At 66.1% G+C, this 25,325-nt stretch overlaps 1 protein-coding gene across 3 annotated transcripts; it reads right to left on the bottom strand.

Moving 5' to 3' along the window:
* Positions 1-1,795: 1,795 nt before the first annotated feature.
* Positions 1,796-24,076, bottom strand: ESYT1 (extended synaptotagmin 1). Of its 3 annotated transcripts, XR_013634839.1 has the most exons (32): positions 23,738-24,063; positions 15,632-15,673; positions 15,388-15,522; positions 14,782-14,855; positions 14,313-14,385; positions 14,002-14,091; positions 13,462-13,517; positions 13,063-13,186; positions 12,807-12,983; positions 12,523-12,605; positions 12,294-12,342; positions 11,514-11,603; positions 10,723-10,815; positions 10,471-10,542; positions 9,762-9,848; positions 9,513-9,662; positions 9,227-9,379; positions 8,766-8,942; positions 8,218-8,300; positions 7,934-7,982; positions 7,745-7,834; positions 6,708-6,803; positions 6,318-6,389; positions 5,902-5,988; positions 5,678-5,824; positions 5,420-5,592; positions 4,862-4,960; positions 4,196-4,327; positions 3,978-4,083; positions 3,840-3,889; positions 2,924-3,068; positions 1,796-2,129 (listed from the first exon to the last, which is right to left on the bottom strand). XR_013634839.1 is itself a non-coding variant. In XM_078849471.1 (31 exons), exons 1-31 carry the CDS (start codon positions 24,029-24,031, stop codon positions 3,035-3,037), a joined length of 3,234 nt encoding a protein of 1,077 aa, XP_078705597.1. In that variant the 5' UTR covers positions 24,032-24,076; the 3' UTR covers positions 1,796-3,034. The 3 variants fall into 3 exon arrangements, 2 of the variants coding, with proteins under 2 accessions (XP_078705597.1, XP_073174432.1); XM_078849471.1 differs by having other exon boundaries at positions 1,796-3,068; positions 10,471-10,539; positions 23,738-24,076; XM_073318331.2 differs by having other exon boundaries at positions 1,796-3,068.
* Positions 24,077-25,325: the final 1,249 nt, after the last annotated feature.

Genomic DNA, 25,325 nt, shown 5'->3' with positions numbered 1-25,325 from the left:
TATTATTATTAACGAGCTGGCCTGGCTGGGTGCCCAGCAGCGCTGAGCAGGGGTCGGGGCTCATGGCGCAGCTCCATGAATCAGGCCAAGCCGGGGGGTGGGGGGGCAGAAGGGATGGGCCAAGCCCAGCAGCTCTGGAGGGCGCAGAGAAGAGGGGTGTTTAGGACTTGGTGGGGAGATGGGGGGGGGAATGCAATGCCCCCTTCACAGCCTCCCCTAGGGAGTGAGTCTGGCTCCACTGGCCTGGAGCATAAATCCTTGCTGGGGGCTGGGTGCCACCCAAACCAGCTCCCCCGCCACTTCCACACCCTCAGTGGGGCTGTGCCCACCCTGTGCCTCAGTTTCCCCTGTGAAACAGGGCAGCTTCCTCCCCCCTGGGGCTGAGGGTTGGGACCCATGGGCCAGTCACAGGTGGAACCCACAGGGGTGAGGCCATGCAGACACAACTTGACACTGGTGGGCTAGCCCCCAACCCGCCATGGATCGGGGCCCACACAGGAGCGGCTCTGGGCACGGTGAGACCTCCTTCCCCTGCTCCAGCCTGTCTTAGAGGGGTGGGGCCCAAGACAAGCCCCCCAGGGTCCATCCCGCGGTGGAGTGGGCATGGACTGGGGGCAGCATCCCCTGCTGGGCTCTGGGCCCCGCCTGCCGTTCTCACCCGTGTCTCCCCTTCCTCCCGCTGCGGTGGGCCCAGCACCTTGGCAATGGTTTGTGCTGGGGGCTCCCCTTCAACCCCCCAGCACGGGGAGGGGGCTGAGTTAGCAAAGAGCTGGAGGGAGGGGATCCCTGGCACGGAAACAGGGGCAGAGAGGGAATCGCTGCCCCACCGCCTCAGCCCTGAGCCCCAGCTCCTCCCAGGGGGCAGCTGAAAGGCACCGGAGGAGCCGCGCTTGGCAGGAGCAGGGGGGCAGGGGAGGGGATTAGGGGCTGTAATCCCTGGGCATGCGCCAGCCGGCTGCGGCTCGGCAGGGGGTCGGGCTCAGCGCCCGTGGGCACGTACGGGGTGCAGAGAGCCCAAGGATTGTTCGGGGACAGCCGCAGGCCGCCTACGGCCTGTTAACCCGGCTTAGGCTGCTAAGCCGGCCCCACTTCACCGCAGCCCTCCTGCGGCTCAGCCCACCCCACGGGCGCGCTGGGGGCAGCTGCTGGGCAGAGGGGCTGTTACTCTAGGGCAGGGCCTGGCCCGGGCACAGCTGGCCAGGCCCCACTGAGCCTGTCTCCGCCAGGGGCCAAAACCAGGCCGCCGCGGGGGGATGAGCCGGCCCCCTGCATTCCAGCCAGGCCCGAGCCCTGAAGCGTGAGCCGCAATCCCTTTCGGCAGTGCTGTTGTCAGGTGAAAGCCAGTTCTGCCCGGCCCTGGTACCGGGGCCAAGGTTGCCTGGGGCGGGGGGAGAAGGGGAGCGAGGCCAGGCCTGGCCCAGATCTACAGATTTAACCTTCAAATCGGCAACACTATTAACATGGGCCCGGCTTATTCCCAGGGGGAAGGGGGAGAGCCGGGGGGGGCCGCCCCCTCCCCCTCCATCAGACCCAGTTCCCACAGCTCGGATCCACCGGCCCTGGCGCAGGAGGGCAGATAGCGTGGGTACTGCAGGCAACTCGCCAGGAGATAGGGTGGTGGCATCTAGCCTCCGCCCAGCCCCAGGGCAGGTCCCTACCAGGGCTGGGGTAGCTGAGAACCAGACCCGAAGCCCATGGGGGGCGCCCCGGGGGCTGGGAAGTTGGACAGGCCCCATCGAACGTGGGAGGTCCCCCTGTGACCAGCCCGCGAGGTGAAACGGACGTCGCTGGGCCAGTCGGCTGCTCGCTTTTATTGGCAGAGGCGGGTTACAAGGGTGCCAGCCTGGCAGACGTGGGCCCTGCCCCACAGGCAGCGGGCGCAATTGAGTCCGGCTGCGGGGGGCCCGGCTGGCGCTCCTGGTGCAAACACTCGAAAAGCGGCGTCTTCACAATACGGATAAATACGGCGCGAGAGTTTTTGGCTTGAGCAGAGGGCGGCTCCCACGGGGAGGGACCAGGGCACCGTCCGGAGTAAATCTACTTTCACCCCACGCCCGGGGGTACGGGGCAGAGCCCTCCTGCCCCCTCCAGCCAGCCTGGAGCCCGCTTCTCCCACCCTGATCCGGCTGCTTTTTAAAACAAGAATGAAAAGGCACGTGAGATAAATAATGTAAAAAAGCCGAGACGTTGGCACAAGGAAATAAAAAAATCCCAGAGAAGGGAAAAAGAAAAACAAGACGAGGGCCTTGGAGAGAGCAAGACACTGTGCGGGGCTGGGGGGGGTGTCTAGACCCTTAGCGAAGAGCATGAGCGGCTGCATTTTGCAGTGGGGCGGAGGGGGCCGGTGGGTTCTGTGATGGGGCTGGGAGCCCCGCTGCTGGGTACAGGGGAGGGGGCAGCTGGGAGTTTCTTCCGACAGGGTCTAGGGTTGGGAGAAGCTATATCAGGGGGTGAGGGGGAAACTTTCCTTCTTGGGCCATAAACCCATTGGGGCTCTCGCCGCCCAGGACAGGATCCCTGCCCTCCGCGGCTCGGCGGGGGTCTCACCCGCGCCCGTCACCCTGGGATCTGGGCTGCTTTCTCTACCACACTGGGGCAGCTCGTGCCAGCTGGGACCTGCTGAGCAACTCCTGCCCCGCGGTGCCGTCGGGCACGGCCTGCCTTTCGGACCAGGCAGGTGGGGTTCTTGGGGGGGGGCATGTCCCACCCTGCTGCCTGACCCCTGCTCCATCTGGGGTCGTGCCCAAGAGCCGGGACGAGGCCCCAGCCCCCTGCTTGGCTCCGCCGTGGGTCCATTTTCTTTGGTCAGTTAAAAGGCAGATTGCGTTTGGCATCCCTGATCAGACACGCGGGGTGGGGAATGGTGGGGGTGACCCCCCCAACCACAGCCCCCCCCCCAGCGTTCACCCCCATGGCTTCACACCGAAGAGGACGGAAGAGAGGCGCGTGCTCAGAGCCACACAAGCGAAGGCTGGTGCCGCCAGGGGCGGGCGTGGGCTGGACCCTGCTGGGAAGCGGGGGGCTGCCAGGGGGACTAAGAGCTGCTCTTGTCGTCTTTCAAGTTGTGCCTGGAAGATCAAGGGGGGGTGGGGGGGAAGAGTGTGAACGGGTGGGCAGCTGCCTCCAGAACTGCCCCCCAGTCCAGATCCCACCCCCACGGAGCAGGAGCCTTTGCTGAGCCGAGCTGGGCACCTGTGGGGTTGGGGACGGTGGGGCTGGGGATGGTGACCCAGGAGCAGCCCTGGCCCCCAGACCCACAGTGCTCAGGGTCCCCGGTGCAGCCAAGAGACCCCCCATCCTTCCTGGGGAGCTTGAGATTCTTCAGACCCACAGGGATGCAGGACACGGGGCCCCATTCTGGAGACGGCTGGGGCCCTGCACGGCTCTGTCTGTGGGAAGCCACATCGCAGCCACCTTCCCACCTTGGGGTCTGAGGCCACAGAGATCAGGGAGCCGCACTGGCCCTGGACTTCGCCAGGGGAACCCACCTGGGCCTGCCTGCTCTCCCCAGAGAGGGGGAGCGTTCCCAGACCCCCCCCCCATTGCTCCAGCTGCGGGGAGTGGCAGGGGGCATTCCCAGACTTCCCCCCATTGCTCCAGCTGCAGGGAGGGGCAGGGGACATTCCCAGACTTCCCCCCATTGCTCCAGCTGCAGGGAGGGGCAAGGGGCATTCCCAGACTTCCCCCCATTGCTCCAGCTGGGGGGAGGGGCAAGGGGCATTCCCAGACCCCCCACCCATTGCTCCAGCTGGGGGGAGGGGCAGGGGGCATTCCCAGACTCCCCCCCCCGTTGCTTAGCTGGGGCAAGGGGTGTTCCCAGCCCCTTCCCCCCCACTCACCACTGGGCCCTGCCCTGGGTCAGGTCCACCTGCGACAGGTCAAGATGCACCTGAGGAGAAAGAAGTAAGAGTCAAGTGATTGTTCTCCCCCCCTCGATCGGAGAGCCCAGCGGTAACCATGGCGATGCCCCCCCTTACCTTCCCCAGGGGCTCCTTCTCCCGGGACATGAAGGAGACGCTGTTTTTGACGCAGGCCTCCAGCTTCCTCCGCGTGGCCTCCTCCAGGGACAGCTCCCACTCGAACCTGCCGGGCGGGGTGTGGTGGGGAGACAGAGCTGTGAGGGGAGCCTGGGGACGGGACCTGCACCAGTGGGAAGAGGTCTCCCCCCCCCAAGCCCATCACTGCCCCCCATCACCTCTCATTGAACTCGGGGTTCAGGGTCCTTTTCCGCACGGTGGTTTTCCTTTTGGTCACGCGGTTTTTGTCGGGCAGGAGGATCAGGGAGACGTAGGGGTCGGGAATGTCCTTCGAACTTGCCCTCAGCTTCCTGGGGAGGCAGGGGAGGGCGGGGGGGACACACACAGCGCGAGGGGAATCAGAACGGGGCAAAGCTCTACCGCCACTGCAGAGACGTGCCCGGAAAGCCAGAGCAGCCCTGACGGGGGCTGGTGCCAAGCTTCTGGGGGGCCCCTTTGGGTGCCCAGCCTGTGTAGGGATGTGGGGTAACCTAGAAGCTGAACCCCAAAGGCCCAGATCTTACAGCTGCTGGTAGGGGAGCTCCAGGAGGGGGACGATGGGCACCAGGTATGTGGGAGCCCCTTGCAGCCCTGAGGTCAGGCCTGAGTGGGTCACCTGGGGGAGGGCGGCGGGGAGAGGACGTCCCCCTCCAGTGAGCTCCATTCAGCGGTTCAGAGCAGCTGGTTCTGTAACTAGGGGCTGAACCGAGACCCCGCCGGCCAAGAGGAACTTAAAGCTCACACAGGGCAGCTGGAGAACCCAGGCGTCCTGGGAAACCTCCCCCGCCCTGAAAGGGGGTCCCAACATCTCCGCATCGCTATGCTCGCCTCCCCCACCCCATTACCTGCAGGAATGTACGACGACAACTAGCTTGCGCTCGTCCGTGTGGTACCAGGCTGTGAGTTGCAGCTGGCCCAGGGGGCCCTCCGCCAGCTCCAAGTTACTGTGCCGGAGAGAGGGGGCAGCGTTAGGGGGGGCACCAGAATCCTGCCCGTTCAGGTGGGTGCATTATTAGCAGTATTATGGTAGCAGCTAGAGGCCCCAGCTGAGTCTCTTTATGACATGAGCTTTATTAGTGGCATTACAGTAGCACCCCTGTAGTGTGCCCATTATTAGGGGCATTATGGAAGCACCCGGGTAATGGGCCCTTTATTAGCAGCATTACGGTAGCACCATTGTGGTGTGCCCTTTATTAGCAGTGTTACGGTAGCCCCTGGAGCCCCCAGCTGAGATCCCAGCCCCATTATATCATGCTCGTTATTAGTAGCGTTACGGCAGCCCCCCGAAGTGGCAGCTCCTGGCACCAGGGAGGTGGGCAGGGCCCCAGGGTCCCCCAGGAAAGGGCTGGGAACCCAGGGGGCCGGACGCTCCGGCTGCACCCCCCCACTCAGGCACCCCCCACCTGTCCACGTGGGTGAGGCGGTGACGCAGCTCCTGTGCAGGGCCAGCACCCCCGGGGTCCCCGTCCTCCCTGACGTAGAGCTCCGGCTCTGACCCCCCCGGGTGCTTCTCGGCCTCCTCGCCAGCTGACGGGGCGCTGAGGGTCTCCACCCCCGAGTGCTGGGAGACCAAGATCTGGGGGGCGGGAAGAGACAAGGGGATCAGAGGGGTTCAGTCTCCAGTGCACCCGGCCCCCCCCCGCCCCCGCCGGGCGACTCACCCCCAGCTGCACCCGCAGCAGGACCTGGCTGCCAGGGCCAGAGTGGCTGAGCGGGAACCAGCGGTCGAGCATCAGCGTCTCTGCCGCCAGCAGCTGGGCGAGGGGCAGGCTCAGCGCCCCCAGGCTCTGCCCCCCCTCGTCCTTCACCTGCGGGCGGGACGGACAGACAGAGCTCAGGCCTGGGTCAGACAGTGGAGGGAGGGATGGGGGGGAGGGGAATTTACCTGCAGCTCCAAGGACTCCACGTGGGGACGCTTGACGAGGAAGGAGAAGCCTTCGTCCCAGATGGGCTCCGAGGTGGGGGTGGAGATCTGGGGGGGTGGGGAGCCTGTGAAAGCAGAGAGGCCAGGACCCCCCCCCAGCACCACCAACCAGCTGCCACACACCCCCTCCAACGCACAGGGGTGCCCCTCCGCACGGCACACCCCTGGGCACAAGTACTCCCCCAACACCCACTCCGCCCCCTGTCCCAATGCCTCTCCCTCTCCAGCAGCCCCACCACTGGGCAAACCCCCCAGACCATCCCCCCGACCCACAGGGACCCCCCCAGTTTCCCCCCACATTTGTCCCAATGCCTCTCCCTCTCCGGCAGCCCCCATCACCGGGCAAGCCCCGCAAACCGACCCCTGCGTCCCGCTACCTTGCTCTTGTAGGAGACATTCCGGAGGGAGAGGCTGACGTAGGGGCTGGGGGGCTTGGAGCCCTTCCGGAGCTGGGGAGAAGGGGGGCGGTGAGTGGAGGAAACCTAGGGGGCACAAGCCCCATGGAGCTGGCCCAGCCCCCACCCTCAGGACCAGGCAGTGGGGTGCACGACAGGCTGTGCCGGAGGCCCCCAGCTGGTGCCGGGGCAGCCTGGGAATCTGCCCTGCTCGGGGCCGGCTGGCACAAGCTGGAGCCACCCGCCAGGAGCCAGCCACGGCCGCAAACTGGGGGTCTCAGAAGGACGGGGGCAGAGCGCGCACAGAGGGTGGAGCAGGAGGCCTGGGCGAGGATGGGACCCAAGAGTCCGGGGGGTTCGGGGCGTGCTCACCGGTAGGTCGGCTGCCCGGTCCAGGAAGACAGAGAGCAGGGCGGACGAGAGCTCCGCACTCCGCTGGCTTTGGGTCAGGCTGTTCACCATCAGCACCTGGAACGGAGCCAGCATGAGGCCCGGCCCGGCCCGGCGGGTCAGCGCCAGGGGGCTGCCCACAACCGCGGGCAGGGGAGGGGAGCATGGCGCCCCACCGCGAGGGCTGGCTACAGAGCGAGTGCCCAGCACGCGGCCTCGCTCCCTCACTCCCCATCCGCAGCCCCCCGCTAGCCAGTGCCCCTCAATCCCCAGCCCCCCGCTGGCCCAGCCTGGGCTCCCCCCACCCCCAGCTCTGCCGGTGCCCCTCACTCCTGACCCGCAGCCCCCTGCTGGCCGAGCTCTGGGGTCCCGATCCGCAGCCCAGCGCTGGGCCTGTCTTGGACGGGTTGCATAGCCCATGGGGCTAGCTCACCTTCATTTTATTCAGCGGTAACACAAGGGGCCTGCGCCCCACAGGATATGAGCTTCGGCCGTTGGCACAAGGCTTGAGGCCCATGATGGTGGCCCGGAGAAACGGCTGAATGGTGACCCCCCCCAGGCAGCCCCCCGGGCGCTGGCGATGGGGAAGATGTCGGCCGACATCCCAGGTTGTTCTGCCCCGGACGGGGCGGACGGACGCTCCACGTTACCTCCCTCACAGGCTTGGCAGGGCTCCTGCAGCCTGAGCGGTGCGGCTGTGCCCCCCGGGGGTCCCGGCTGTACAGCAAAGCCCGGGCCTGACCCTGGGCCAAGCACCCGCCCCCCCGCAGAGCCAGGGCTGGGGATTCTCCGGGAGCCAATACCGAACGGGCCTGGGGGGGCTTGCATCGCTTGTGACATCTGCTGCGTTTTGAACCCACTGTCCACTGAGCCCCACAGTATCGCTGTAGCCCCCCGCCCCCCTGGGCTGAGAGCTGACCCTGGCCCTACCCTGCTCCCTGGGTACTCTGTGCTCCAGCCCACAGTGCCCAGTGCAGCCTGCCCAGGATGCAGGGGGCTGGCTGGGCCCCCTCCCGTACCTGCTCCAGCTCGGCGCCGTTGGGGGTGGGGGGCAGACACTCCAGCCTCACGTGGAGGCGGCCGGATTTCACGTCCTCCAGGGGGAGCCACTGGAAGGAGAAAGGCAGCAGGGGTCAGACCCCTTGCCCGCCCCAGCCCCCCCGCCCCCTCCCCTGACTGCTGCCCCCAGAGGGCCCACGAGCTCCCACCTCGTCGATGAACCGGCTGCTCAGGGCTCGCTTCAGGGCGATCTTACACCTGAGGGAAGAACATGGGTCAGATTGAGGGGAGGGCCCCCCACACGGCTTCCTCTAAAGCTGAATCGTGCTGGAGGGCCCTGCAGACTGGGCAGGGGGTGCAGAGAAGCCCTCGGGGGGCCCCCAGCTGCTCCCCGAACCAGGGAACCCCAAGAGGAGGCGAGTGGAGCAGGTGGGGGCTGGGAGCCCCCGTTTGGTTCACTCCCCTCCCCTGCCCGGTTCCGGTCCCAACCCACCTGCCCAGGAAGTCGTCCTTGTCGATGTCTTTGTCGTAGATCTCAAACTCCACCTCCTGGCCGGGGATCTCATTCACGATGACCTGCGGGGGGTGGGGGTGGGGAACAAGGGTGTGGGGGGGGTCACCAGAAGCCCACCACCACCCGGCACAGACCAGGTTGGGACAGTGCGGGGCCGGGAGCCAGGACTCCTGGGTTCTCCCTGGCTCTGAGAGGGGTGGGGGGGTCTAGTGACTTAGAGTGGGCAGGGGCTGGGAGCCAGGACTCCTGGGTTCTACTCCCAGATCTGACCGCTGCATGACCTTGGGCGGTCCCGCCCTTTGTGCTGTTCCCCCATCTGTAGAATGATGGATGAGACCCCCACCCCGCCCCTCGGGGGTACTCAGGGGCAGGAGAGGAGGGGAAATGTCTCTCTGCCTCCTCCTGGCAGGCTCAGCTCGGCTGGTCCCACATAGCCCCCCGGGAAGGGGAGGGGCTGTGGCGGGTGGGGTGAGGGGCACCCCTCCACTCTGCTCCCCAGGGCTCTTCCCAGCCTGCGCCCCCCTCACCTCGTAGACCTCGTTCCAGCGGGGGCTCAGCTCCTCCTTGATGACATGGCTGCGGAAGCTCTGCCCGCCCAGCCGCACCTTGGCGTACGGGTCCGACTTGCCCCGGATCATGCCGCCCATAAAGTTGTCCTTGGCGATGAGGTTCTCAGCTTCCAGCAGGTGAATGCGGATCACGCTCTGCGGGGAGGGGTGGGGGTGGGAGCCTTCGCGTGACTTGCTTCTCCCCACAGCCACCCCCGACGCTGTACAGGAGAGCCCCCCTCCGGAGTCAGCCCTAGGCTCGCTGCCCCCATGGGGGCTCTGTCTCCATGGCCCTGCTAGGAGCCCGGGGAGCACCCAGCGCCCTGGGCCAGATTCGAACCGGCCGCCTCAGGGTGCGGGGCTTGTCCCAGCGCCCCATGGGAGGGGCTGGCTGCGGGGCCCATATGGTGAGCATCCCCCGCCCCCTCCCGCGGCTGTACCTCGGTGCCGAACTGGGCGTCGGGGCTGGCTCGGCTGGGCCGGGGCGGTGGGTCCACACTGCTGCCGGCGAAGGTGCTGGTCTCCACGTCCGACTGTCCCGGGGCACACGGCCGGGGAGAGGCGCAGACCTCGGGGGCGTCCAGGAACAGGATCTGTGGGGAGAGCGGCACCGGGGATCACGGGGGACAGCTGATGGTGGCTGCAGAGCTCTCAGCTGCTGGGGGACACCCCCCACCCGAGATCCACCCCCCGCCCCGGGGGCCAATCTCTCTGCCCTGGCTTCACCCGCAGGACGAGCTTCATGTAGATGCGGCTGCCTGGCCCCGAGTTCTCCAGCTGGAACCACTGGTCCAGCGTCATGTCCTCGGCCGTCAGCAGGCGGGACAGGCGGACGCTGAGTGAGCCCAGGCTGGTTTGGCGCGTGTCGTCCTTCACCTGCAGGGGGCGGAAGGGCTCCCGTTACTGCCCAGGCAGGGGGAAGGGGCGGGGCTATGGCAAGAGGGTGGAGCCTGGCAGAAAGGGGGCGGAGCCCACCTGGATGTCGATGTCCTGATTGGCTGGGTCCTGGAGGAAGAAGCGGAAGGCCTGGTCCCAGACAGGGGAGCTGGTGTTATAGACGACCTGTGGGGAGGAGATGGAGCTGGGTTACTGCCCCCCCCTGGAGCAGGCCGGGGCAGGAGGAGACAGGGGCTCCCCAACCGCCAGCACGCCCCAGCTCCTCACAGCACCCCCTCTTGGGAGCGCCCCCACTCCTGCCCTGCTCCCCACTCCTGCCCTGCTCCCCACAGCACCCCCTCTTGGGAGCGCCCCCACTCCTGCCCTGCTTCCCACAGCACCCCCTCTTGGGAGCGCCCCCACTCCTGCCCTGCTCCCCACAGCACCCCCTCTTGGGAGCGCCCCCATTCCTGCCCTGCTCCCCACAGCACCCCCTCTTGGGAGCGCCCCCACTCCTGCCCTGCTCCCCACAGCACCCCCTCTTGGGAGCGCCCCCACTCCTGCCCTGCTCCCCACAGCACCCCCTCTTGGGAGCGCCCCCACTCCTGCTCTGCTCCCCACAGCACCCCCTCTTGGGAGCCCCACCCAGCTCCTGCCCCACTCCCACAGCGGTCCCTGCTGGGGGAGGTTGGAATGGGAGGAGCTGGGGGCTCCATTTTGGCTCCACTCTTTTTGCGAGCCCCCCATCACACGGTGGCCGGGGGGGGGTCACCACGGCTCCGAGGCTGCCCCAGAGACGGTGGCTTACCCTGCTCTCCCGCGTGACGTCCTGCACCGACAGCTGCACCATGGGGTTGGGCTCCTTACCGGGCTTCTTCTGCTGTGGGGAGACACGGGGGGGTCACTGACGGTAACCGGGGGCCAAGACCCAGCTCAGCTCAGCCCAGCCCAGCCCAGCCCTCCTCCCCATCCCCCCAAGGACAAGCCCCCCCCAGCCCCACTCAGTACAGATCCCTTCCTCCCACTTCCCCAGACACCCCCCCATGGTGCTGATACTCACAGGAAGCTCCTGGGCCCGGTCCAGGTAGACGACCAGGATGGCGGCCGACGGCGCCTCTGGTTTGGAGGAGATTCCTCGGTTCCTCTGGAGGACCTGGGGGGGAGGGGGAGTCACCCCTGAAAGCTCTGGCCCAACAAGACCCCCCTGTGGGGCCCCCCCCATTCTTGTCTGCCCAGGAGTTGGTCCTCCCCAATCCCCCCATGGATCTTAAGCTGAACTCCGTCCTCGCAACCGCCCTGGTCTCTGCAGAAACGGAGGCTGCGATCAACTGATGATGGAGTCCCAGAGCTGTGGAGAGAACCCAGGAGTCCTGGCTCGCAGCTCCCTCCTCCCCCACTCTAACCATCAGACCCCACTCGACTCCCAGAGCTGTGGAGAGAACCCAGGAGTCCTGGCTCACAGCTCCCTCCTCTCCCACTCTAACCACCAGACCCCACTCGCCTCCCAGAGCTGTGGAGAGAACCCAGGAGTCCTGGCTCGCAGCTCCCTCCTCCCCCAGCTCTAACCACCAGACCCAATCGCCTCCCAGAGCCAGGGAGAGAACCCAGGAGTCCTGGCTTGCAGCCCTCCTACTCTAACCACTAGACCCCACTCTCCTCCCAGTGAGCCGGGGGGGCTGCACTGTGGTGATGTCCTCTATCCACAGCCCCGGCTCCGGCAGGACGCCCCCCGTGGAGGGAGCCCCTCAGAGTCGAGGGGAGCCCAGGCTGGCGCTGGCCGCAACGGGGGGACAGGATCAGGCTCCTGGGCCCGCCCGGTCCCATTCCTGCATTTTGTGGGGGGGCTCTCACCTGCTCCAGCTTGGAGGCATCGGACATGGGTGTGAGCCACTCCAGGCACAGGTGGAGCTGGCCCCGGCCACCGTCCTGCAACGGGAACCACTGGGGGATGGGACAGAACTTGGGTCAGTCCCTGAATCCCATTTCCCCCAGCCCCCCACTTCCACCTCTGCCCCCTCACCTCCCTCCTGAGCCCTGTCTGCCCTTCCCCATCCACAGCCCCCATTTCCGCCACAGCCCCCCTGCGCCCCTGCACCTTGCTCCACCCACTCACCTCCCCACCCCCCCAAAGGGATCATCTCTGACCCGCCCAGATCTGCCCCCACTCCGGGCTGAGCGTCTCTCAGAGCTGGGCATCAAACAGGTTTCTCGGCCCGGGGGAAAATGTTCCCACCCCAAATTGGGACAAAAAGTCAAAATCTTGAAATTTTTTCCATCAACAGGGGGAAAAAACCATCCCGGCTCGGCTCAGTGTTGTTGGCCTTTTCCGAAGCCCAACACTGGGACTGACCCGATGTTCCAGACCCCGCGGCTCCTCGGCTCCGCGCCTCTCACGGCTTGGAACCGTCTCCCTTCCCAACCCTTTCCAGACGCCCCCCCCAGCCCCCGGAGAGAGACTCTCAGCCAGCCAGCCTCTCCGAGGGGAAACGCGGAGTCAAGAAATTCCCAGGCAGCTCCCCCACCTCCACACCTGGGGGGCACCCCCCCAAATCCACGCACACCCCTCCCAGTGCTCCCCCCAGCCCTTCAGTCCCCAAATCTGCCCCAACTCCCTCCTGCTGCCCCACCGACCTCCTCCAGCACGCGGGCCTGCAGCACCTCCCCGAAATCCAGCTTCATCCTGGAAGGGGCGGAAGGAGACGCCGTGAGCGCCCGGCTGGAACTCGCCGCTCCGAGGGGGGGGTCGAATCTGGCCCTGGCCTCCCCCGTGGCTTCAGCCACCGTGGTTCTGCCCATCCCCAGAGCGGGGCTCCCCCCTGGGCGGATCCCAGCCTGGTGCCCCCCCACCCGCGTCTCTCACCTGCCCAGGAAGTCGTCCTGGTCGGGGTCCTTGTCAAACAGCTCTACCTCCAACTCCTGCCCCGGCACCTCGTGCACCACGAACTGGGGGGTGCGGAAGAAGTGGGAGGGGTCAGTGCATCGGGAGGGGGGAGCGCACCAAGCCCAGACCCACGTGCACCCCACCCGGGGCTCCGTCCCCCTCTAGCGCCCGGGCTACGGGCAGCCATCTGAGAGGCTCCCCGGCTAGTCGGGCTGCAGTGCCCTGAGTTCGAGTCCCGCCGGCCGGCCGTGGGGCACGCTCACCTCGTACGTCTCATTCCAGACGGGGTTCAGGCTCTCGTCGATGACCTGGCTGGTGCAGAGCTGGGTGCCCACGCGGACGAGGGCGTAGGGGTCTGACTTGCCCTCGATCAGCCCCTTCACGTACTTGTCCTTGGACTGCAGGTCCTTGGCCTCCCGCAGGTGGACGCGCACAATCCCCTGCGGAGCCGGGGGGGGGAGAGAGTCAGCCGGGCCCTGGAGCCCCAGCCCCTCCCCCCGGGCGCGGTGCCGGCCTTACCCTGGGCAGCGGGGAGCGGAGCTGGGCCGCGTCATGCAGGTCGGGCACCAGGGGCACCAGCAGGCGATTGGGCAGCACCAGGAAAGCTGCGATGGAGTCCATGATCATGGAGTCCGACAGGGAGCTGCAGGGGGCGGGGCAAGGGCAGAGCTCAGCTGGCTGGGGTGGGGGGGAGAACTGGCCCCAGCTCCCCCCCATCCCATAAACGTGGAGGGGAGGGTGACCAAGGAACGGCTGGGCTGCAGGGTATGGGGGCGCGGACCCACACTGGACAGGGAATGGATCCTGCTGCGCCCCCCCCTCCAGTTGCCTCCCTGCCCTCCAACCCTACCACCTGCTGCGCGGGGCATTCATTGGGCGTGGGGACCCCCAGGCTGGGGGGGCTGGGCAGGGACTCACCTGAGCCCTGGGATGTCCAGGAGGTTCGTCATCCCCGTCCAGTTAATGTCCAGAGTCTGGGGGACGGAGAAGCGGGGGGGGGGGGGGGGGTTTAGACTCGCCAGCTGCTCCCCCCGAGCTGGAGGGCACGCTGGGAATCCCGGATAGACAAGGTGGGTGCACTTCTTGTCAGCACCCCCCCCCTCCCCAAAAGGCATCTTGGCATCTCCCGGGGCCCCCCGCAGTCAACCCCTCCCATGGCTGCATCCAGTGAGCCAGAGCCTGGGGCCGTGGGGCCATGACACGTCCAGGGACTGACGCCCCCTAGCCCCCAGGCTGCGCAGCGGGGAAGCCCGGTGCTCAGAGCCTAGGGGAAACCCAAGTCCTGTCCCCGCCCCCGGGAGCCATCTGCACCCCCAAACAGGAGAGCAGGTCCGGCCCCAGACAGATCTCCCATCTCCCATCCTTGTCCCCAGCGCCCCACACATTCCTCAGCCGGGGCGGGGGGCTTGGAGCCAGGTCTCCCTGCAGCCCCCAGGCTTTGGAGGGGGCTGTACTCACGGGGCGGCGGATGAAGAACATGGTCAGGGCCCCCACGATGGGCATGTCCCCGATGAGGGGCTCCAGGATGACGCGAAGCACCCCGTGCAGCTGGGGGCAAGACGGAGAGTGAGCGCCAGGCCCAATCCCCCCCCAGACTTCCCCAGCCCCCACCCTGCACACCTCCCCCAGCTCCCCAGCAGCCCCCCCTCCTGAAAACCCACCCCCCAAATTCTTCCATCCCAGCAAAACCCCCACGCAGAATGGAGGGTGGAAAGGGGGGGAAGCGGCTGCCCCCAGACACTGCAGTGCCCCCAGTGGGAGCATCTCACCTGCATCCCCTTCACCCCAGCCTTGCAGAAGAATTTCTTCACCTCCACGTCAATGTGCACGTCCCCCACGTAGCTGCGGAGACGGGAGCGTGAGGGGCGTGGCGCCTCCCCCCCCTTAACCCTTCGCACGCCCCTCCCCGTACCCCAGCTCCCCCGAGACCAGGGACCCCCATCCTCTCCTTAGCAGAGAGCCAAGACCCGTCTCCCCGCCCACTTCATCGCCCTTCTTGTGGGCCGGCTGCCCCACCATGCCTTGGGGAGGGGACCCAACGCTGCACAGGGCAGCCAGGCCTAAGGGCCGAGGCTGCTGGCCACAGACAGGCCCTGCGGCTCCTCACGGTGAGATCCTGGCCCGGGCGACCAGGCCAATCTCTGAGAACCAGCACATTCGGCACCCCCAGGTGAGTCTCCGAGATGCGCGATCGGGGCTGGCTGCTAGGGGGCAGCGCGGAGGCAGCCGGCTCCTTACCTGACAGTCAGGTCCAGTAGGATTTGCTTCTTGTTCTGGCCAGTGTGAACCTTCACGCCCATTACCCTGAGGGGCTGGATGGAAGCAGGAGGCAGACGGTTACCGGAGCACGCCCTGCCCCCTGCCAGGGAGATCCTGGCTCCCCACATCGGGGCGCTGGCTCCCCAGAGGGCTCGGAATGGCTCTGACCCTGAAATGCGGCTGCCCCTGGGGTGGGACGAGGCAGCTGCTTAACAAGGCCACGTGCTGCGGGCGAATTGAGGGAACGGACGTGCACTCAGCCCACTTGATGGGGGGGATCTCCCCCAAGCTCAGGGTGGGGCTGCTGTAACAGGCCTGGGGTCCCACTGACCCTGTATATCCCTGGGATCCCGCCCCCCCCCCCCCCAGCTCCATCTGTCTCCTCCAGCAGCAAGGAGGGAGCAAGGCAGAGATTCCCTCGCTCCCCGCTGGAGTTCACTCGTACAGCGAGTGGCTTGGGCCTCAGCCAAAGGAGCCTCGTGCTTGGCTGCTCCAAGCCTAGTTTAACACAGCAGCTGGGGAGACGTGGGCTCGAGAGGGGGGTGTGGCCCAAGGTGGGGGCCCGGCCCAAGGTGGGGGCCCTACCTTCTCGCCCATGTCGACCTTGGTGAAGGCGAAGGTCTGCAGGTGGGTGTTGGAGGCGCGGATCATGGGGGCGATGTTCTCCACCAGCAACTTCTCCATGTACTGCCCGAAGAAAGGCCAGGCCTGGGCCAGGATCTGCAGGGGGCAAGTGGGGGGGTGGGGGAGAGGGGCGTTAGCTGGGGGGCAGAGCAAACCCTTCCTGCCCCCCATGGCTGACGGACACATGCCCACCCTTTGCTCTCACCTTGTTGAGCCATTCGGCCTTCTCCACGTCCGGGAAACTGACCTGCAGACGGAGGCAAACAGAGCCCGTCAGGGGGATGCCAAGCTCCCAGGGCTCAGGGAGGGGGGTCTTGTGGCTAGAACAGGGCAGGTTGGGAGCCAGGACTCCTGGGTTCTACCCCTGGATCTGGGAGGGGAGTGGGTCTGGTGGGTTAGAGCACAGGGGGCTGGGGAGCCAGGACTCCTGGGCTCTCTCCCTGGCTCTGGGACAGGAGTGGGGGTCTGGTGGTTAGAGCAGGGGGGGTTGGGAGCCAGGACTCCTGGGTTCTACCCCTGGATCTAGGAGGGGAGTGAGTCTGGTGGGTTAGAGCACAGGGGGCTGTGAGCCAGGACTCCTGGGTTCTTGTCCGTTATGTGACCACAGATAAGTCAGTTCCTCGCCCTCAGTTTCCCCATTTGCAAACCAGGGTTCGCACCCCCCCACCGGCCCCAGGAGGGGGCTGTGAGATGTCTGGGAAGTGCATGACGGCCCCACACTGCAGGGGTACCAGGAGCTCCAGCCTCCTGCAAACAGATTCTTGTTGCTGTTTGCACCAGGCTCCTTATCACGGGGAGTGAAAAGCCCAGGACGTGCCAAGGGCCCCGTTTCAATTTAATCTGCTCTGCGAACACTGGGTCAGCGGGCGAGGACGGGCCGGGCCAGGAGCCCTGACCCAGGGTAGCGAGTGGCTGGGCCCGGGGTGACAACGCGGCGGGAGCAACCTCGGGGTCAAGGGCCCCACGGCGCAGCCCCCACGGCTGCTTATTGCCAAGGCCCTGGGCATGAAGCAATTTTGACAGCCGGCGAGGGCAGGTTTCTTCATCTCTCTCTTCTCAGAGCTGAGGGGGGACCGCGGACAAAAACCACAGGAGATGCCTGAACCAGCAGCCGGGCAGCCAAGTGGGGCACCGTGCCAGGCTGCGGCAGCGCCCGTGCGATGCCGTTGGCAGGGCGGGAAGTGGGGGCGCCGGCTTCCCCGCGAGGTGAATCAAAGCGAAACGCTGTGCACCCATCTCAAAATCCACCCCCTGCAGCCCCGCCCTTCCCCCCCTCAATCCGGTTTAAGGACAGGGCTGCGGGGTGGGGGGGGGGGGCGCGCGGGCAGGATGAACCAAACCCGCCAAGTCACTAGCTGCCTCTGGCCCCAGTGCCAATCGTGATCCCATGAACTGGGCCAAGCTGGGCCTGGCTCCCTCGAGGGCCGGGGAGCTAGTTTTGGGGGCCAGGTGTAAAGTGAAGGTGTAAAGTCGGGAGCGTGGGGGGAGAACCTCTGGGCCATGACTCGCAGGGAAGATCCCCACATGCCCAGTGAGAATCAAGGGGGGGCCTTCCCTTGCCCCCCCCACCCCCTGTCAGAGCCCCTCGGCTCAGGGAGTGAGCCCTGGGAGGGACCCAGCGGAGTCCAGCCCCGACTCCCATGCCAGCGTGCTGGTCACAGACATCAATGCAGGGAGCAGGAAAGGCCTGGCCGGGGGGGGTCTGCTCAGGCCTCATCCTGTCGGCCCTTTGAAATCCTGCTAGCCACTTCACTAAGAGCAGGGGAGTGGCCCTGCTCCCTGGCCAGGATCTCTTCTCCCTTGCATAGCGTGCCCTGGCCACTGCGCCTCACCCAAGAGGTGGCTGCATCTCAGTGCCGGGTGAGGGATCCCTGGACACACAGACCCCCCGTGTCCCACCCCAGAGGTGGCTGCATTTCCCTGTTGGCACAGAGCGTGCGAAGGGCTCTGGAACAGACACAGATGAGGGACACAAAACAGCTGCCCCCAGAGCGGCTGCAGCCGGCGTCCAGGTGGGGAGCAGGCTCCGGGCCAGATCCAAGCAGCCCACGGGGTCGATGTCTCGGGCTCTCTGGCTGGGTGTGTTCCCGGCCCCAGGAAGCGACAGCTTGATGCCGGGGGACAGAGCTGTCCTGGCCCCCAGCCAAACCCTGCCACCCTTTGTCAGCTCTGAGCCCGAGGGACGTGCAGGGTGGCAGCTGGAGAGGCTGAGGGGCTGGTAACTGCCTTGCGGCCGGGAGCCCAGAGCTTTCCGCAAGCTGTTTCGCTTCCTCCCCTCGCAGGCGAAGGCAGAGAGCAGCACATGGAGGGGAGGGGACCAGTGGGGCATGGGCTGCACCCTCCCATACGGGGCATGAGCAGTGGACTCAGGGGGCCACCTCCTCCCACTTTAACCAGTAGATCCCACTCCCCTCCCGAGCTGGAATGGAACCCAGGAGTCCTGGCTCCCAAACCCCACTAGATCCTACTCCCCTCCCAGAGCAGTGATAGAGCCCAGGAGTCCTGGCTCCTACCCCCACCAGACCCCTCCCTTGCCCATCACAAGGGAGGCGTCAGGCCCAAGGGCACTTCTGCCCTAGATACGGCACTGAGCTGGCCCCCCCGTGGATCATGTGCAGGGCGGTAACCACGGGACCCAGTGGGCAGAGATCCCACAGCCTGGGGGTCAAGAGGGGGCTCCCAGAACATCTGATTAACGGCCTGCTGGTGGTCAGAGGCACAAGCCAAGAGCTCAGGGAAAGGGGGGACCTGGCCCCCCCAAAATGATGCTGGAGAAGGGGGTGGCCAGGGAGGTCTTTGGGAAGGGGGGGCTGATCTGGCAGGGGGGGATGGGGACCAACCCTGCTGAGCTCTGGGGACAGGCTGGCTGTGTGACCCAGAGGGGAGGAGACGATGCCTGCAGGGGATCGGATCAAGGGGTGGGTTGGGAGCCCAGAGACGGACCTGGGGTCAGTGCAAAACCAAAACACCAACAGCCCCCGTGAGAGACCCTACAAAAACAAACCAGTATGCCAAGCACTCCCCCACCCCCATGAGAGACCCTACGATAACATACGGGCACCCCCAGCCCCGCCCCCGTGAGAGACCCTACGATAACACACAGGCACCCCCAGCCCCGCCCCCGTGAGAGACCCTACGATAACAAACCCTGTGTCCATTGGAGGGGACGGATTTGGGGTGCTGCAACTGGGAGCAGGGAGCGACTGCCAAGTCCCATTCTGGCGTAGCCGCGGTTCCCATAGTCCCGGGCTGCTGGAAAGCACTAGGCCAGATGGGGAAACTGAGGCACAGAGAGGAGGCAGCCACACCGGTTGAACACAGCCCAGATCTCCTGCTACCCAACCAGGCCTCCCCGCTGGCCAGATGCTGCGAGGCCAAGTCCCTGGGTCGCCCCAGCGGGTCCTGCAGAGACCTGATCTGCCCAGCAAAGATTCAGATGGGCAGCCTTGCCCGCATTGGGGCCTGGCTCAGGGCTCCACCATCTGGACACTTGAGCCAACCAGCAGGGGGTGAGCAGGGCAGGTAGGGGGAGCTCTCTTGGCTTGGAGATCTGCTAAGGCGGCAAGTCTGGCTCGAAGGAGCCAGGGTTAAAGCCAAGAGCCCGCCCCTCCGCCGAGAGGAAAGTCCTGGGCACAAGCTGGGAGTCAGGACTCCTGGGTTCTAGTCCCAGCTCACCGACCTGCTGTGCCTCAGTTTCCCCATATGTACAGTAAGCCTGACGTGGGAGAGGGCCTGCTAGCGAGGGCGGCTCAGCACCCACACTCAGCGCAAGGGAGAACTTGGCAGGGCTAGTGTAAGATAGAGTGTCCCGGGCCGGCACCGAGATGCCAGGCCTGGGTCAGGCAGCGCGATCCTCCCCCCCCGCCCCCCCACTAGCCCTCACGGGGGAGGAGGCAGGAGCTGCGCCCCGCAGAGCAAACACCGCCCAGGAGACGCTTCCAAACCTGCCGGGCCTGTTCCGGGGAGGCAGAGCCCAGCTCCGGTCTGGGCGGCCTGTCCCCATGGGCACCACGGGGGGGCATCTCCCCGCCGTGCCCGTCGAGGGCGACTTTAGCACAACAGGCCCCGCACGGCTACCGTCACGCAGCTGGTGCTGAGCGACCAGCCCGCAGGGCGCCAAACCCTGCACACGCGCCTGGCCCGGGGGGTCTCTATGGGGGCGGAGGAGGGGGCAGCTCAGCCTCCCCCGGCTTTGGGCTCCACCTGGGCCTTGTGGGGGAACCGGTTCCCCCGGCTGGGGTCAGCAAGGGGCTCCCTAGCGCCCCCTCCGGAGGCGGCCCTGACCCAAAGCCAGCAGGAGCCTTTCTGCCCCCTTCCCCAGGCTTTGGCCTGGGCCGTGGGGCCAGCTCCCCACGTGGCCTGTAGGCCGCACGTCTTGGGGGCGGGGGGGAGGGAGGAGAGGCAGGAACCGGCTGTCTAGAGACAGTGGATGAGCACAGGGGCCTGCGTCCATCACAGCTGCTCCACCCCCCGAGCAGGTTCACGGAGCAGAGCCGGGTGGGTGGACGGATGGGGAGCAAGCGACACCCACAGAGCCGCTGGCAGCTGCCAAGGCCGCCCGGGCTGCGAAAGACGCAGCAGCAGGGTTTCCGTTACGGCAGAAAACAGAGGGGGCGGCTGGCGGTGACTCAGCCACATTCCATGCGTGCCAGGAGCGGGGATGCTGGAGGCCAGCGGGGTGGAGCCGAGACGGGAGCGATTCCTGGCCTGTGAAACGAGTCTGCCAGGCCTCAGGGGGCTGCAGCGCAAAGCATTGGATCGCCATAGCGCCTAGAGGGGCCAGCCGGGCTCAGGGGCCTGCCGTGCCCGGAGCCGCAAGAGGCAGTCGCTGCCCCAAACAGCTCGCGAGCTGGGTAGACAGATGAAGGTTGGGTGGGGAAACTGAGGCAGAGAGAGCCAAAGCAACTCGCTCAAGGTCACTCAGCAAAGCCAGCTCCCCCAAGGCCCAGACCACCAGCCCCTGAGCCACCCAGCCAACTGGCACTAGCCAGCCCCAGCGCTGGCAGCCTCAGTGGGATGGCCCAGGAGGGGACAAGCCCTGGAGACTGAGCTCTGTTCTCATGCCCCCCCACAGGCAGGTTTGCCCACAACCAGAGGACATTTGCCCTGGGGCCGTGCTTGTTTCACAGCCCAATCTTTAGACCCCAGTGCCGTGAAGCCTGGCAGCAGATCGCTCCCATGTGGTTCCACACCAGCCTGGCCGGGGGGAGGGGGCCGCCCCACCCGGCTGGTCCCACCAGGGGAGACACAGCTTGGGGTGGGCAGCTGGAAAACACAGGAAAACTCTCCAATGAGCAGCTCCCAGCCCCCATCTCACCCCTCTTGCAAAAGGGATCTGACCCTTCCCCACTGCCCCTGTATGATCCCCCGCCTCCTTTGCCAAAGGATGGGGGAAACGGGGCCAAAGCACTCAGGGTTTGACCACGCATAGCCAGGCTGCGTTGCCGGCATCCCAGAGCAACCCAAGGCCTTTGGGGCAGCGGCCAGTGCAGGGAAATCTCTCCATGTATGGTGTGTAAGGGGACGAGCACACACACATCCCGCTTCCCCCACCCCAGCTGCCGGACAAACAGGGCCCAAGACTTTTTTAAACCAAGAAGATGATGCTTCGGCTCTTCCTTATCCCTCAGGATTAAAATCTTGGATTTCCAGGGCAGAAGGCACCAGTCTAATCACCCAGGGCTGCTGGGTGAGCAAGTGCATCTCTGGCAGAAAGACATCTAGTCCTGAGGCGAAGATCTGTATTCTCACTTCCTTTCACTCCGCCCCAGTTCCTAACCACCGTGGCCAAAAAAAGCAACAACCCTCTTTTCAACATGGATTTTGGTTTGTCATTGTTGACACTGTGTAACGCATCTAGATCTTCATCCATTTTGGGTCCGTAAACCAGATCAGATGTTGTTTTGGACCCTGCCCGAAGGAGCTGATGAGCTAAGCAATTTCACTGAGTCTGTCCCACGTCATGCTAAGGTTCTCATACGGCAGTACCTTGCTGTGAGGTTTTGGTTGCAGACACTGCAGGGGTAGGGTTTAAAAAGCCTACTGAAGAGTTTGGAAAAGATCTGAACCCTCATGCTTCAGGGCACATGTCAACCTCCAACTGATAGGGGTCAGGAGGAAACTTCCCCTCCGTGGGGGGTCATTCCATAATTGTCCCTTGGAACCAGCTGGGGTCCAGCCACTGCTAGAGACAGGATACTGGACTCAGATGGACCCCTGCTCTGACCTACCGTGCCGGTTCCTAGCTTCAATCCACATATAACACCGCTTCCCACTTAAAGGTGTTAAAATATCATAATGACGTCACTTCTATTTCCTAAAAAAATGGACCTCTAAAGATTGCTCCAGCCCCCCTTGTCCAAGGGGTACCTGAAATGCTCTGGTGGGCAAAGAGGAAGGAAGAAGAACTAAAAACCGCACAAGCACCCGGCCACAAACACTCCCACCGCTAGATTTTAGTTCCTTTAAGCCCCAGCAGAAAATACCTTGTGAAATGGGCTCTGGGCCGATGGTTAATAACTCCAATTAACTTGGAATCCAGCGCAGGTTTAACACAAGCCAACCCAGCCCCGAGCCAGAACATTCCCACCAGGTCTGAGCGGAAGCACCCGAAGAAATGGTTTAGCCTGCAGACGCTCCCACTGAAATAACCGAGGCCTGGATTCAGCAAACCACCTAAGCACGTGCTCAGAGCCCAGGGGCCTTCAACAGGGATGGACTCGGTGACACGTCCTGGGGGCTTTGCTGGATCAGGGCCCTGTCTGGATGTCGGCGTCTAACTTTCAGCACTTAAGACTGAAGACGCCGACCTCTGTTCCTGGCTGCTCGGGATTTTGCTTCCACTGCAGCCTCCTTCAGCTGGTCCCTTCTCCTCTCCCTGCGCCGGCGGCTGAGGGCCAGGTGCTCCGTGCTGGCGTCACAGCTCAGCACGGACCGGTCGGTGCGAAAAGAACCAGCAGCCGGCTGCTGGGGAGCCCCAGCAAAACCCAGGGCAGGCCGCTCCCACTGCTGGAAAGGGGGCTGCGGGGGAAACAGGCCAAGACCCTAAAACCAGGAGGGGCTCCCCCTGCATCGTCACTGATCCAATCCCCACCTGCTCCCCACACACAGAGAGAGATGGAAAAACCCGGCCGACTGGGAAGGGCAGGAGGAGAAGCAGTGAGGAAAGGGGTGAAGGGATGCGGCAGGATGGCAGGGCGGGGCAGGGCTGGCATGTGATGGGGCCAAGGCAGGGTGGGGGCCTGGCCCAGGAAGAGGCAGGGAACTGGATGCCCAGAGCGAAGGGCTCCTGGAGAAGGAATGGCGCAGTCTCTGGGCGGGACACAGGCATATGATGTCCTGGGAGAAGGGTGCTGTAGACAGACCCAGCCAAGGACGGATCACGCGATGCCCAAGGGGGCTGGGTGGGGACAGGCAGAGGATGGTAGGGACCAAGGAGCAGGATCTTTAGACAGGGCTGAGTCAGCTCCTGGTGAATGTGTGAAGAGGAGATGGGGGGGAATGAGGGAGTCCTGGCTGGGGGGCGGGGGGGGGTCTGCTCATCCAGCTGGGCAGCTGATGGCAGGGAGGGGGGTGAAGAGAATGGGGAGTTCCCCAGGGTGAGGCAGAGAGAACTGGGGGGGCAGGCACTCTCTTCACCCAGGGAAGGGGGGAGGGCAAAGAGGAGGCAGGGGGGACAGGGGGAACCTTGGTAGGATGGGGGTCCCCAGGGGGGCAAAGAGGAGGCAGGGGGGACAGGGGGGCCCCAGGGGGAGCGGGCGAAGAGACGGCGGGGGGACCCCGGGGGGGGGCGGGGGTGAAGAGACGGCGGGGGGATGGGGGGAACCCCGGGGGGGCCAGGGGGGCCCCGGGGGGGCAGGGGCGAAGAGACGGCGGGGAACCCCGGGGGGGCGGGGGCGAAGAGACGGCGGGGGGCCGGGGGGGAACCCCGGGGGGGGCGGGGGCGAAGAGACGGCGGGGGGCCGGGGGGGAACCCCGGGGGGGGCGGGGGCGAAGAGACGGCGGGGGGCCCCCGGGGGGGCCAGGGGGGCCCCGGGGGGGAGGGGGCGAAGAGACGGCGGGGGGCCCCCGGGGGGGCCAGGGGGGCCCCGGGGGGGAGGGGGCGAAGAGACGGCGGGGGGCCAGGAGGGGAACCCCGGGGGGGCGGGGGCGAAGAGACGGCGGGGGGCCCCCGGGGGGGCCAGGGGGGCCCCGGGGGGGAGGGGGCGAAGAGACGGCGGGGGGCCAGGAGGGCCCTGGGGGGAACCCCGGGGGGGCGGGGGCGAAGAGACGGCGGGGGGACGGGGGGCCCCGCGGGGGCCGCTCTCCTCACCCAGGCGGGCAGCTCCCGCGGGCTCAGGTAGAGGCCGGCGGCGGCGGCGCTCACGTGGCGCTCCTCGTCCTCCAGCAGGCGGCGGGCGGCCCGCAGGCTCCGCTCCTTGCCCCGCCGCGCCGCCCGCCAGCCCGCGTAGAGCCCCAGGCCGAGCAGCACGAAGCCCAGGCTCAGGCCCAGCCGCCCGGCCACGTAGACCGGCGCCAGGCTCAGCAGCAGCTTCCCGAAGGCGGCCAGGGCGGCCAGCGCCTCGGCCGAGCCGGGGCCGGAGCCGGGTCCCTCCCGCCGCTCCATGGGGCCGCCGCCGCCGCACTGGCCGCGCCCGCGGCTGGCGGGGCCCGGGCCGGGCCGCCGGGGGGGCGGGGCCCGCGCCGGCCACGCCCCGCGCGCCGGCCGATTGGACAGCCCGGCGACGGGGCGGGGCCGGGCGCCGCCGAAGCCGCGCCCCTCTGGCTCTGATTGGGCAGGAGGCGGGAGCCGCGCCCTTTGCCTCTCCGAGGGGCTCGGGAGAAGTCACGCCCCTCGTGCTCTGATTGGTCGGTGGCGCGGGGCGGGGATGGGTGAGCATTCCACCGCGCCCCCTTCCCGCTTCATTGGCCAGAGGCGCTAAAGAGGGTGGGGCTAGCCCTGCTGATTGGCCAGAGAGGCTGGGCAGGCGGAGCTAGTGGCAAACGGATACATTTCGATAGTAGCCAGTTGGGGCCTTCTTGGCAAGCTGCGGGGTCTCTAAACTCAGCCTGTCCTGGGCGGGCTGAGGCCAGGCCACGCGCCTGGAGGGATGAACTTGCTGGGCTCCAGGGGCCCTGGCTGGGAGGGGCGTCTGCTGGGGCCCCAGCCTGGGTCTGGTTTGCCCCAGAGGCCGGGGCTCAGGGCCTTGGGCGTGAGGGTGCCACGCTTCCGGCTCGGGAGCTCACCGGAAACCGGGCGGACAGGGCTGCACGGGGCCGGGCTCCGCTCCCAGGCGGTGGGGTTGGCACCACGTGTGTGTCTGCGAAGCTCTGAGCATCTCCTAGGGTCCTGAACCAAGGCAGGCTGCAGCTTGGACCAATTTCCCACCATTCTGATGTGAAAAATCCCTCCCTTTTCGGCCCGCGACCCAGAGCGGGGTTTGACTCAGGCGGCCTGCGAAGATTTGACTACAAGCGCTGGGGAGAGGGATGTGACAGACCCCTCCCCAACCCCCGAACTTCCTGTGCGGCTTCTGTGGTACAGCTGCAATGCTGAGGCCTGAGGGAGGTTGCTACAGGACACGGCTCCTTTCGCTCTTATCCATCAATCTCACAATGCTTTGCAACCGTGTGAAAGCGTCATGAGATGCCGAAACTGGGCCACAGAGAGTGGGCCCAAGGTCACGCAGGCCAGTCAGGGCAGTTCTGACTCTTAGCCAAGTGCCTTGTGCATTGTCTCCTTTCCATGTTGCTCTCACGGCAAAATCCCTGATTCTGCAAACTGCGTCTTTGTGACTGCTTGTTACATGCTTATCTTGTTAAAAGCTTTCTTGGCAACAGCACAGCTGTGGCCAGACTATTTGTCCTTCCCTTGCAGAACAGATCCTGTGGGATGATGCTTTTCTTGTCCACAGTTGACT

Source organism: Lepidochelys kempii, chromosome 20 (assembly GCF_965140285.1).
Source record: "Lepidochelys kempii isolate rLepKem1 chromosome 20, rLepKem1.hap1, whole genome shotgun sequence".
Lineage (NCBI taxonomy): Eukaryota > Metazoa > Chordata > Testudines > Cheloniidae > Lepidochelys > Lepidochelys kempii.
This window is presented reverse-complemented; position numbering and strand designations above follow the sequence as displayed.